The 13,357-nt window shown below is 34.5% G+C and overlaps 1 protein-coding gene across 6 annotated transcripts in view; it reads left to right on the top strand.

The window, feature by feature from the left end:
• GRL (transcription activator) overlaps positions 1 to 13,357 on the top strand; it is a 28,268-nt gene that overhangs the window by 2,000 nt on the left and 12,911 nt on the right. For 4 of the 6 annotated variants that reach the window (XR_016531208.1, XR_016531209.1, XM_039038426.2 and 1 more), the window contains 11 exons: positions 655 to 735; positions 880 to 962; positions 1,480 to 1,564; positions 4,000 to 4,125; positions 4,242 to 4,349; positions 5,877 to 5,921; positions 6,008 to 6,150; positions 11,189 to 11,321; positions 11,979 to 12,089; positions 12,165 to 12,243; positions 13,023 to 13,216. Coding sequence is in view for 4 of the 6 variants with exons in the window: in XM_039038426.2 (XP_038894354.1) it covers positions 655 to 735; positions 880 to 962; positions 1,480 to 1,564; positions 4,000 to 4,125; positions 4,242 to 4,349; positions 5,877 to 5,921; positions 6,008 to 6,150; positions 11,189 to 11,321; positions 11,979 to 12,089; positions 12,165 to 12,243; positions 13,023 to 13,216 (1,188 nt within the window). In the remaining 2 variants the exon portion in view is untranslated. Of the gene's footprint in view, positions 1 to 644; positions 736 to 879; positions 963 to 1,479; positions 1,565 to 3,999; positions 4,126 to 4,241; positions 4,350 to 5,876; positions 5,922 to 6,007; positions 6,151 to 11,188; positions 11,322 to 11,978; positions 12,090 to 12,164; positions 12,244 to 13,022; positions 13,217 to 13,357 lie in introns of all 6 variants that reach the window. The other 2 variants (XM_090316248.1, XM_090316249.1) reach the window with 1 other exon arrangement.

Genomic DNA, 13,357 nt, shown 5'->3' with positions numbered 1-13,357 from the left:
TACAGACCAAATTATGAGATGGCTTTCTGAGTCTCCCACTGTGCTCTCCCTAAGAAAGTTCCTCATCACTTTTTTCTGGAATCTTAGGCACCCTTATAGGCATCTAAGAAACAAACAAAATAGACTAAATTATGAAAAATAACCTGTACTTTGCATTTAGGTTCAATACCTATGTTCTTTCAAAATTTGCAATATTACTTTTGACCTTTCATAGAGGTTTTAAAAAATGGCATTGCAGTAGAAATTTTTAGAATGTGTTGAACGAAAATTGGGACTTGGAATGGGAACTAGGACTTGGACACCATCACACTGTTCCAAGTCACTACACACCTCCTCCAGGTCCCAATATTTGACCGACATTCTATCGGGTTTTTACCTCAAGGATAGTTTTTAATGGTTTATGAAAGCCGAAAGGTCAAGGATAATATTGCAACTTTTAAAAATATAAGAATATTTTTGAAATAAATGTCAATGGCTTTGGCATTTATCTTATCTATATCCATGTTGATATCATATTGCTGAATGAGCAAGTAAAACTTGGTATATGTAGTATCACTACTTTTTTCTCATACTTTCCTGGTGTACTTATTGTTTGAATAACAGTGGCAGTGATTCTGTATATTATCTCTAATAACTTGTGACAGTATTTTGCAGCCCCATCAAAATTCAGTTATCCTGCATGCTTTTATGGATCTATTTTGTTCCTTCGTCCGTGTTAACTTGTTCGCTCACAAGGCAAGTCAACTACAAGATTTGCTGTTTTTAGTATTGTTCCCCGTGTTTCAATTTCATTAATATAAGGGGTTATCAACTATACATGTTACAGTATTTTCATTGACATCTTAGTTTTTGATTTTGCTGATAATGGTTTTGTGACAGTTGCCAAGGAAAATGATGCTTCAGATTTATAACCTCTTGCATGCCATGACAAGGAATGACCGAGACTGTGATTTTTATCATCGGTATGAGGCATAGTAATTCCTTAAGTCCTACCTCAGCCTGTCACTGTTTGTAATTCCAGAGAGAGAAAAATTATGTTCTTTATTTAACTGCATCATTTTTGCACTTTTGGACGGAAAACAAAATTAATTTTGTTTACAAGTTGAGGATTACCACGGCATTTAGCTGAAGACTTATTTTTGGATTTAGCATAGCTCCAGTAACCAGTCATTTAGGCATTTCTTCTTATTGTAGAGGGAGTTCCTTTCTTTTGTGGACTAGTTTTTTATATGCCCTTGTATTCTTTCATTTTTTCTCTCGACGAAAGTAGTGGTTTTCATAAGAAAAATTTAGGCATTCCTTCTTATTGTTAGCCATTTTCTTAGCCAACTTAATAATATGTCATTTGATTGGTGATGCTAAACTTATTTATTTTCATGATGACCTCTAACTTTCATAGTTTCAAAGCAAATCATCTTCTCAGACTGACAAATTATTCATTTTATGTCCTTTTTTTTTTTTTTTTTAAATGAGTTACAGGCTGGTTCAATTCATTGACTCATATGATCCACCTCTGAAAGGACTAGAAGAGGATCTAAATTTTGTCAGCCCACGTATTGGAGAGGTTAACCCCACTTTATTTTAACGAAAGTAATTTACAAAATGGCCTTTCTTTTCTGGGCATAATCAGAAACATAAATTATAGGTTAATTTATAATTTTTAAATTTGGTCCATTTAACAATTGTGTATAAATTATAATGGGTCCTGGATTTGGAGTCTATTAAGTCCTTAGTCTTTTACTGTCGTGTCTAATAAGTTGTTGAACTTTTAATTATGTATTTAATAGGTCTCTAAATTTTTGAGTTTGTGTCTAATCGTTTAATGATTTATGAAAACCTTTTTAAAGTGTAAATACTTTCGGACACATGGTTAGTTAAGGGACTCATTAGATAGTTTTTAAAATTTAGGAATCTATTAGACACATTATTAAAAATTTAGATATTTTTTTTTTTTCTAATTTTTTGATAAAATCAACAACTTTCATTGAGAAAAAAAATGAAAGAATACAAGGACATACAAAAGACAAACCCACCAAAACACCCCTACTAAAGAACGAGGTTTCAAATAAGTAAAATGTTATCAAGCGAATAGTTACAGAAAAAACTTCGAAACTGAAGCCCAAAAGGAAACTTTCCTAACTAAGGACCAAATCTCACTAGGGTCCCTATCCTTCCCTCTTGTTCCTCTCCCCCCAAATATCCCAAAGCACTGTACACACCCTTGCATACCACAAAAAACGACATTTCTCTCTGAAAGGTGAATGGAGAAGGAACTCGCCAATCGTAGTATGAACGTCTCTTTGGCCAGCTATCCGAACACCGAACTCCTGCAAAAAATAACTCCACACCGCTTGTGCAAACTGGCATCCCCATAGGAGATGCTCAAGGTCTTTCTCTGCCTTCTGACAAAGAATACGTCAAAAAGACCCCACTCGCGAGGTCTTCCTCCTAGTAAGCTATCCAAGGTGTTCATCCGACCTAGTAGAACTTGCCAAGTAAAGAATCTGACTTTCTTAGGCATTTTAATTCTCTAGCCCATATAAAAAATCAACTCCCTAGTGGGATGGGATCCAACAACAATCTGAAAAAGGATTTACAAGAAAATCCTTCACTAGGATTTGGACTCTAAATGTGAACATCCCTCTTTCCCAAACTAAAAGTACATGCCTCCAATAAAGAAAGGAGAGTGGCAACCTCTGTCGTCTCCCTATCGGACAAATTACGACGGAACCCGAAAGAAAAGGACATAGAATTCCCGGACCAACTCAAAAAATCCGAGATCATATGATTTTTGAAGGAGGACAAGTGATAAAGTTACGGAAAAGTAGAAGAAAGAAAGCTGTCCCCCACCCAATGATCTTCCCAAAAATAGCATTTACCATACCCACAATGCAACAAACCACTTTCCTCTTTTTTCCTCCCTAATATTTGTCAGCTTCCAAGGTAACTTGAAGATACCATGACTAATCTTATATGGCAACTACTTGGCCCTACTATATTTTGTTGCCAAGAGAGTTCGTAGGGTTTTTAATCCAAGGTAGTTCTAGGTGGCCAAAATGAGTTCAACCCATTCCTTCACTATTTACATTGACTTTTATTGATCACTAGGTTAACCCATAATAGTTAAAAGTTTTGGGACTTAATTAAACATTTTTATAGTTTATGGTCTTATTAAATACAATCATCAAAGTTGTGTCTTGTGAGACCAAACTTGTAATTTACCCAAAACTCTATATATAAAATTTGAGAAAGATGGAAGTGGTGCAAACATATAGTAGACATCTTACCAAGCAAACTAAAGAAAGGAGAAATACTTTTTCTTAGTCGATGAGGTTTGAGAAATAGTTCCCCTTGGTCCTCAAAGTTTTATAGTTCTAACTCTAGAAGATTTGAAAATGATCGAAATGGTGTTGTAAATTCTTGCAGCCAAGCTTTAATAGTAGTCTCAACTTATATAATAACAAGGAAAAGGAATATGGAAAAGAAAAGATATTTATCTGTAATAGTTATTTTGTTATTATTATTATTATTATTATTATTTTTGAAAAGGAAACAAAGACTTTTTATTGATAAAATGAAAAGAAACCAATGTTCCAAAATACAAAATTTCCAAGGAAATAAGGAAAGAAATAAGAGACTATTACGACTGAAGATGAATACAAGCTAAATCAAAAGCTTGGATAGAAAGCACCCTGAAGAATCAATGAGACAAACCAGACCAAAACGATCTGACCAACTATAACCCTATTCAATTTTCAAGACTGAAGCAAGTTTTCTCTGCTTTTCTTCTATAATTTTGAGATGATTGCACTAAATGGTTTTTAGCTAAATTTTATACAAATAAACGTTCATGATTTATTTTTACTGAGTAAATCTTGCATCTTTGGGAATAAGTATGACTTGTTCTGATGCTTTCTTCTTCTCTGTTCATTTCGGTATTGAATGAAAAGTTTGTAACTTGTGAAGAGTTGTAATGCAATCCTTAGTTTGCCATTTCAGGTCTTAGAGGCCGTGGGTCCTATTATTTTTCTGTCAACAGATACAAGAAAACTTAGAAATGAAGGATTTCTAAGTCCATACCACCCTCGATACCCGGACATACTTACGAACTCTGCTCATCCAATGGTAAACCTCTCTTTGGATAATTTTTCTATTTCTAATTACTGCTAATTAGAAACCTCTTGAAGTAGTGTTTTGTTTATTGTTTACTCTTGTAATTTATTCCTCCACTTCCTGTGCAGAGAGCACAAGATCTTGCAAATGTCACCTCCTATCGGGAATGGGTATTGTTTGGGTATCTTGTTTGCCCTGATGAGCTGCTTCGTGTAACCAGCATTGACATTGCTCTGGTACTTGCGTCTAAATTATAAGTCCCTTCCTTATTGCTTAGTTTTCATGTGAACTAAAAATATATTCATGTCCTACTCCTATCTATTGTAGTTGATATTTTTTGGTTCATGCATCATGTCGGTACTAATTTGATGTCATCTCCAGTTGCTTATATTTGGGTAAATTTACTGGATCGACTCTTCACAATTTTAGGCACTATGATTTAAAATCCTCCCCAGTGACTTGGACCCCCTGTTCATGTTATCTCTGGGCAAAAACTTTTATGGAGTGAACTATTTAATACCTTTTTTTCCCACAAAAAGGAGGTATCATGGTCATGGAGAGGTACAGGGACTTATTTCATAAAGGTACTGTGAGCAGAACTATGAATGAGACTATTACTTTTATTTCAAAGAAAGCTAATGCTCTAGAAGTCCCTAGGTTTTCTTTTAAGAAAATAGAAACAAGAACTTTTCATTGATGCATTAATTAGTCTCACAATTTGAGTCCATATGATCGTTGCCGAAGTCTTTGGTGAAGAGCTTGAAAATTGTGCTGTTTCCATATCTTCATATCTCAGGCTACTTTTACCATTATTGCACAAATTATTGACTCTAGTTGTGGCCAAGAAAGCAGTTGATGGGTGATGATGGAGTCTTGGAAAAACAAAGGAAGAGGTAGTCTTCCAATAGTCCACATAAAGGCCACAGTAATGAGGTAGGTTCGGAGTTTTAGATTATTTGGAAATGGTGGATGTGGGGTTGTATTTCTAGTCTTAGATTTCTCTGTTGTCATTGATGGGAAACCAAAAGGAGCTTTTTCGTTACAGGGGTCTCTCAAAAAGGAAATTTTATTGTATGAAGCCGCTAATGTGGCTGCCTCATAATAATAGTTGGATATGAATTTGAAAATCTGCATTTTCCTGTAACACTCGATATAATTTCAAGGTACTTTTATAGTTTCTTTCTCATACATCCAACAATGCGGAACTACCTGCCACATTATGGCATTCTCGAATAATTTCTCCTAGAAAAGGCATTCACTTTTGTTAGATCTTGGCAGAAGAAAGCAAATGACATGAAGATCAAACTTTGTGCTGTGATTCAGAAGTTGGAATTTCTTATCTTAATGGCATCCTATTCCTTTCTTTGTACGTAATAGTAGAAAAGCCTTAGCATTCTGGTGGAGTTTATCAACCTGTGGAAAGATATCTGTTTCTTGATTATTCCAACACATTGTTGAGTCTCAAATATTTTAGTACCTTGTTTGTTGGCTTCTTGGTACAAGCTACTTGGAGAGGTTTTCGCCATTTTCATATTATAGTTTTGTGCTTGTCATCCCTCCCTTCTGTTGCTTACTTCCCCTTCTCTATAGAATTGTTTTCACTTTCGTGGGGATGAGAGCGAACTTTTTTATTTCTTTTATGTCTTATTACTAAATCATTATCATTATTTCAATGAACAAGAAAAGCTCGGCATCATATATATTTCAATGATTTCTTATGGATTTTGTTCTCTTCTCTCTCATCCTCCATCCTAACATTTCAGGTCGTACTGAAGGAAAACTTAATTCTTTCATTATTTCGAGATGAGGTTAGAGAATAAACTTTGGAAGCCCGTATTTTAAATATTTTTTTAAAATTCATTTCTGTCTCATCGTTGGTTCTATTTACATGTAGTTCATACATCTACACGAGGATTATCAGTTATATGTTTTACCAAGAGTATTAGAATCAAAGAAGATGGCGAAATCTGGGCGTACAAAGCAGAAAGAAGCAGATCTGGAGTATAGTGTTGCCAAACAGGTTGAAAAAATGATCAGGTAAAAAGAAAGTCTCATATTTTGTACTGTTTCAACACGTAATCATCCTTTCTTGTAGGGCTCCCCCCCTCTTTTGAATTTCTAACTTTTACTCTAACACTAGTACATGAGAATCACGTTGGTAGGATATCATTATCAGTCGCTACCTGCAGTTCCCCTTTTCTAGAAAATGCCCTTTTTTATAGGGAATATTACCTTTTTAATCCTCAAGTTTTTATTAGTAGGTGCATTTGATCCCTAAGTTCTTAAAATGGATTCTTTTAGTCCCTCAGTTTTTGAAAATAGGCTTAAGTGGTCCATCGGTACTAAGGAACTGTTAAATTCTAACAGAGAGGTGACTAGATTTTTTTTAATTGTACATGTGGTTCTATGATTATACTACTGCTGGCTGGTCTTTGATTTAAATTAATAATAATAAAAAAAATTAAACATCACAATTTAACCCTAAATTCATAAAAGACCCAACTTACACAAATGAAGTGCTTTTTAAAGTTCAAGGCGCAATAAAGCGCAATAATCTTCTGGGGCTTAAGCGCAGGACGCAAAAAAAAGCGGAATTTTTTTTTTGAGGTGCACTATATATAAAATTATTACAATAAGAAGAGAAAGCATAGTTGAAGTGATGAAAAAAAAGACCCCTAAACACAAGAAATTTTACATTTAGGCTTAGTAAATTTGATCTTTTTAGGGAATAAAGAAAAAAAACCTTAATCATTGCTATTTTTTTAAAAAATAATGAAAAATACCCAAGGCCAGGGCTTTAAGCCTTGGGGCTTTACAAAAAGGTGCGCCTTAAAGGCGAGGCGCTAGACCTACGCCTTGAGTCGGGGCGTGCCCGAGAGGGCTTTTTAAAACACTGTCAAATCACACAAAATCTCAGAATCCTTCTTCTCTGCTGTAAATCACACTCCTTTTCTCTGAAGTTTTCTGCCACATTGATTGTATTTTGGGTGTTTGTTTCTGTTTTTGATGGGATTGGAGCAGTTAGCCGAGTAGTGGAAGAACAATTTTATAAATATATCACTCTCGTGACCAATTGAACTGACATAGTTTTCCCTTATCTCTCTTCAAAATGTCGTTAGACATTTCTTGGAAAGTAGCTTCTGGTGAACCCAAAGTTGAAGATTTCTACTGAGATGCACTTCCTTGGAGAAAGAAAAAAATGGTGACCGACTGAAGATGAGTTTCCTCTTCCTAAGTTAATAGAGTAGATTAATTTAGAATCAATTCATTTACCTTCTTCAGTAGATTACTTGCTCGGCGAAGAGATCAAGTGAGTTTGTGAGTTTTTTTGTGATTTGTGAGCAAAGAAAAGGGTTTTTCAATTTTGCTGTATGATTTGTGCTATTTGCATAAGTTAGGGCTAAATTGTGATGTTTATTTTTTTTTTTTTATTAATTTAAATAAAAGCCTAGTCAGCAGCCTTGATGTAAGAAGAATAGGGATTAATTGGGTAATTAGGTAATATTCTAGATTGATTCCCTTTTTACCCCAACTTGTAATAAAACTCTATAAATAGGAGCCTCTTCCCCTCTTGTATCAAATACATTATTCATTCTAATAAAATATTTACAATCTTGATTCTTGGAGAGAATTCTCCTTGTATCTTCTTTAGGCTACATCAATTTGGTATCAGAGCATCCGTTTGGGCCAACATTGGCTGCTGCTGGTGGAAGTCCGGGAAGCTCATGGTGATGTCGATCACAATAGGGAGCTTTGTGAGTTGTACTCCTTGCCGAACAACTCCCATCTAATTAGGGAGAACCCTTGAAATTCCAAGAAAGAAAGAAGAAACCAAAGATTTATCAAGATTTTGCAAGAATGGACTATTATATATCAAAGAGGACATCCAAGAAAAAAAATCAGCAGTTAGTATGGGCAAGAAAATCAAATTTACTTCCGAATTCTGACTCAAGTGATTCGAAAGAAGAATTCCAACATATTAATTTTGCCCATGCTCGATTTTCTCAAAAAACCTATCATTATCCACATTGGAAATTTGATTCTAGTGATTCTAGTGACTCCAATAATGTTTCTAAGGCAATTTGGGAGGGAATAAGAAGGCAACAAAATCGAAAAATGGTCCAATGATCCAATCAAACCCATGTTTCAAGAAATCAACGTAAAGATTGGGAGTTAGATGAATTAAAGAATCATCAAGAATGGATTTTTACAGCCCAAAAAGAATGTTCAAGACTCAAAGTCATTCTTTTGGTTATGAAACACGATCAAGAAAATCAGTGGATGAGTCCTATACCCACTATGAGATTAAAACATATTCAAGATTCCAACAAAATGACTACATTGATCCCGTAGCATTGGAGGAAATAAAGAAAACAACAAAAGAAATCCAATGTTCATTGGGAAAAATGACTCAACATATTGATCAACTATCAATTCATTTACAAGAGTTCAAGAACGGATTGATTTCATATACCGAAGAAAAAATAAAGGAATCATGGTTTGGAAATTTTCAAATAGAAAATCTTGAAGATAAAATTGAAGAAAAACAAGAATTTGAAGATGTTGCTTTGGAAATAGTTTCAAGTGAAGAAGAAAAATCCAACGAAGATGATGGAAAAGAAGTATTGAACACCGACCAGAAACTAATCTTCCCTGGTCTAAGGCAACACAACAAGAATAGGATGTGAGGCTTCGCCGAATGTGATTGTTATTTTTCTATATATAGCTGAAATAAACCTTCTTTTGAGAGGGAGAAAAAGTCCAACATTTACCTTCCCGCTGAGTAAGAAAATTGGCTTCTTATACTAGATTGCTCATGTTCTTGTATAACTGTTCCCACAGGACTTCCCTTCCAAGTAGTTAGTGTTGTAGTGAAGTCTTCTCCTGATGCCTGCTCCATTTTCCTTTGATGATTGAAAGTAGCAAGCCACTCCACCTCCCCCTTCTCTAATAGGGGAAAGTACAGACCCACGCCTAGGGATCGTCGGAATACATCCTGTCTTTTCACCTTAGTAGTCCTAAAGATCTCTAGGGAAACCGCTAAAAAAAGATTGAACATGTGGGAATCGAGTAAGAACAACGACACATTGATTGCGTTGGAAATGGATGGATCACCAAACTGTTGAAGAACTTGAAGCAAATGATAAAGAAGACGTGATTCTTGAACGATTCTCTTTGGAAGGTAATTTTTTAGTGATTGGTCCTTTGAATACGGTTTTGAATGAGCTTGAAGGAAACATCTTTTTGGGTTTATGGCCGATGGAGAAGTTCATTTTGGTGGCAATATTGAATTTTTTGTCCCAACTTTATCCCTTTGATCATAATATTTTTGTTCAAAACGTAGGAGGTTGGTTTGGTCATATTCCGTTGAACAAGTTTATTTCGTTCCTTGTTTGCTTCATAAAATTTTTCTTTTTAAAACTCGAGGACGAGTTTTCTTTTTGGAGGGGTAGAATGATGTAAGAAGAATAGGTTAATTGGGTAATTAGGTAATATTCTAGGTTAATTCCCTTTTTACCCCCACTTGTAATAAAACTCTATAAATAGGAATCTTCCCCTCTTGTATCAAACACATTATTCATTCTAATAAAAGATTCACAATCTTGGTTCTTGGAGATTTCTCTCCTTGAGGCTACTTAGGCTACATCAAGTCACTTTAGCATAATCATCAAACTATATATGCAATTAAAAAAGTCTAATGGTCTATCTGTTAGTATTTAACAGTACTGTTTGTTACGAAATCAATACGTAAAGAATACAAAAAATGTAAAAGAATAGAGAAGATCAACACACAAATTTACATGGTTCACTAACAATGTGTTAACTACGTCCACGGGATGAAGGGAGAATAATTTTATTAGAGAGTGTTACAGAATTACAGAATGAATAGCGCCTCTAAGATTAGAGAGTTTATATAGTGCACTTGTCTAAACCCATACTTGATCATACGAGGCGCCATATAATAAGTTCAAGACATTCCAACACTGTTAGTAATAAGGGATCATTTAAACCTATTTTCAAAAACTAAGGAGAGATTCTTTGGAGATACGCTACTCGGTCTCTCTTATGGTGCCTTTTGGAAAGAAAGAAATAGTAAAATTTTTTAAGACAAGTTTGCTTCTTTTGATTCTTTTTGGACTTTTGTTCAATATACAACCTCTTGGTGGTGCACAAACTACACCAAATTCTTTTGTAATTACAGCCGTTTGATGATTTTTAACAATTGGAAGGCTCTCTTGTATTAGTCTTCTAGGAAGGGGTTCTCTCAACCCATTGTCCTTAGGCTGTGTTCTTTTGTTGTGTTGGAATATATCTGTTTGTTTCCTACAAAAAGAAAGGGTCCATTTTAAAAACTTAGGGACCAAATGTATCTAATACTAAAAACTCAAGGACTAAAAAGGTAATTTTTCCCTTTTTATATACAATCATATGCATTAATTGTGCTCTGCTAGAGCTCATTATGTGCATGCTAATTTGTTAAGAAGTTCAAGCAAACTTTCTTGGAGGGTTGTAGTAGAATTCCTTCATTATCTCTTTCTTAAAAAAAAAAAAAAAAAAGAGAGAAATAAATAAAAAGAATTCCTTCATTATTTGGTATTGATCAATAAACAAACATCAGCCACACGTTTGAATAATGTGGTTTGCTTGATGGTTCTGGATAGGAGATGGGTAGTAAAGTGCCTAGCATAGTAAACTGTGTAAGATTGTGTAGAAGTTAATCTGTTAATGTTAGGGAACCCATTCATGTGTGTTTTGTAAGTTTAATTCATGGGAGTGTTTTGTTTGAAAAATAGTAAGCCTTATTCAGGCAGGTTTGAATAAATAGTAGACCTTATCCGGAGGTCCATTCTTGATGGGAAATCGAAAAACCTTAATTAATTAATTATTATTATATATTTTTATGCTGAAAAATTTCCCTGATCTTGTCTTCATACATTCCTCGATGAGTTTTGAATTGTTTGGATGTGTATTTACTTCTTTTACCCCCCATGCCCTCCCCCTCCCCCTCCCCCTTTCATGTTTGTTGCAAAATCATCATGAAGCTGATGATGCAATAATTCCTTGTGCATTACAGTGAGATCCAGGAACAAGCAATAGTGTCTTGTGATGCCATACATCATGAGAGGAGAATATTTCTCAAGCAGGAGATAGGAAGAATGGTGATATTCTTCACTGATCAACCGAGTTTATTGGCCCCTAATATTCAGGTATTCTTCTCCCTTTTTTTGGATAAGTTAAAAACTCATTCTAAAATGTCTTCAAGTTAAATTGACAGACAAAAATTAAGGGCATGGCTTTGTATTAAATTAACCAAAAACATTATTGTTATATAGTGTACCTCGCACAGAGTGCACTAGTAACCAAACTGTGGTTCTCAAGCCCAAGTGTCGTTCATTTTAGAATACATTGACAATTGATCCCAAAAATACAAAAGAAACCTATAATAATAATATAAATAATAATGATAATAACTTAAAAAAAAAAAAAACCAAAGAATGAGATAAGGGACGAGAGAGAAGGAGTAATTAAAAAATATAAATTAAGATAACCTACGGGTAGGTTTGGTTTTAGGATGCCTGGACTTCCTAAGCCCATCCTCCAAACAAGGACTGGGCTTGGGAGCCTAACCCATCTAAGCTTAACTCTTGAAACAAACAGCTCCTTAGTGCTTCCTTCCAGCCATGTTATATATTTTCATATTTGAAACTTTCTGCAATCTCATAATGAAAAAAGAACCTTCTTATTTGTGGACCATTTTCACTTAAATAGCACTACACACCACTTAATCCAGATTTGACTGGTACTTCAAAACATACTGATGCATTAATTCTTACGTGTTTCGCTAATATCAATATTTATGACAGATGGTGTATTCTGCATTGGCTTTAGCACAATCTGAAGTGACCTGGTATTTTCAACATGTGGGAATTGCATCCTCAAGATCCAAAACTGCCAGGACTATACCAGTGGACATAGTAAAGTGCTTCAACCCTGTAAAATTCCTCTACCAAAATGTCAAGTGTTTGATTTCAACTAAATTTTGTTTGCAGGATCCTAGTGATCCAACTATTGGATTCTTGATAGATGGAATGGATCGCCTTTGTTGTTTAGTACGCAAGTATATTGCAGGTGGGTCAATGCATTATGCATCTGAACAGCTATTTTAAGTCATAGATTATTGTGAACAAAATGTATTACTCTCCACATAATATGTACCAAATATAGCTGTTGTGGTTAAATTGATTTTCCTACTGTTCATAAATAAATGTTAAGAAGGAATAAGCAGCTTACACCTTTGAGGTGAGTGACATTCGAATATGGTGTTGGCGGTATCACAATTAACCAAGCATGTTCTTACATTTTTTGTTCTAAGAAACAAAAAATAGTTTTGAATTACAATGGTAGGATTCCACTTATTTTTCATTCATTTCAATTGTAATAGTCACCTACTGAATTTCACCAATCAAACTAATATTCAAATCCATTGGTAAAGGAAAAATGGACTTAAAGATGATTAAATCTATCTAAGAATATGTTGGGATTATTAAAAATTAGAATATTTGAGATATATTATTTATTAGATAACAAGTTTGTTTGAGTTGAGTAAATGGAGGTAGAGAATCAGACAATAGATATATTATAGAAATGGTCTTTGGGGAGAACTAAGTTCTCGAATAGGTTGTAATTCTAGTAACACGTAGAATGGTTTCAATCTCTAGGTGGTCACCTATGTAAGATATTAAAATCCTAATGATTGAAGGTGAGGTGGTTGTCTTGGAAAGAGTTAGTAAGCAGGTCTAGATACTCTTAAGATAGATACACAAACAAATAGCTACCAATAATATAAGCGCTCTAATGTGTATTTTTTTTTTTTTTTTTTTGACAAATTTATATATGTTTGTGTGCAGCAATTCGAGGTTATGCATTATCATATCTTTCTTCTTGTGCTGGTAGAATTCGGTTTTTGTTGGGCACTCCTGGGATGGTGGCTCTTGACTTAGATGCCAGTTTAAAGGGACTTTTTCAGCAAATTGTTCTTCACCTTGAAAGCATACCTAAACCCCAGGGTGAAAACATATCTACACTTACATGTGATCTCTCAGTAAGGAATCTTGGAAACAGCATCTGAACTTTATTCGTACATATTGTAGTAATCATAAAAAAGATGGAGTTTCTAGACATTTTTTTCCTAATATTACAGACCTTATTTGGTTGGTTATTTGGTAAGTGCTGGATTTTATTT

Source organism: Benincasa hispida, chromosome 8, assembly GCF_027475165.1.
Source record: "Benincasa hispida cultivar pf3 chromosome 8, pf3_genome.v1.1, whole genome shotgun sequence".
Taxonomy (NCBI): domain Eukaryota; kingdom Viridiplantae; phylum Streptophyta; class Magnoliopsida; order Cucurbitales; family Cucurbitaceae; genus Benincasa; species Benincasa hispida.
Note: the sequence above shows the minus strand (reverse complement) of the source record. Positions and strands in the feature narration are given on the sequence as shown.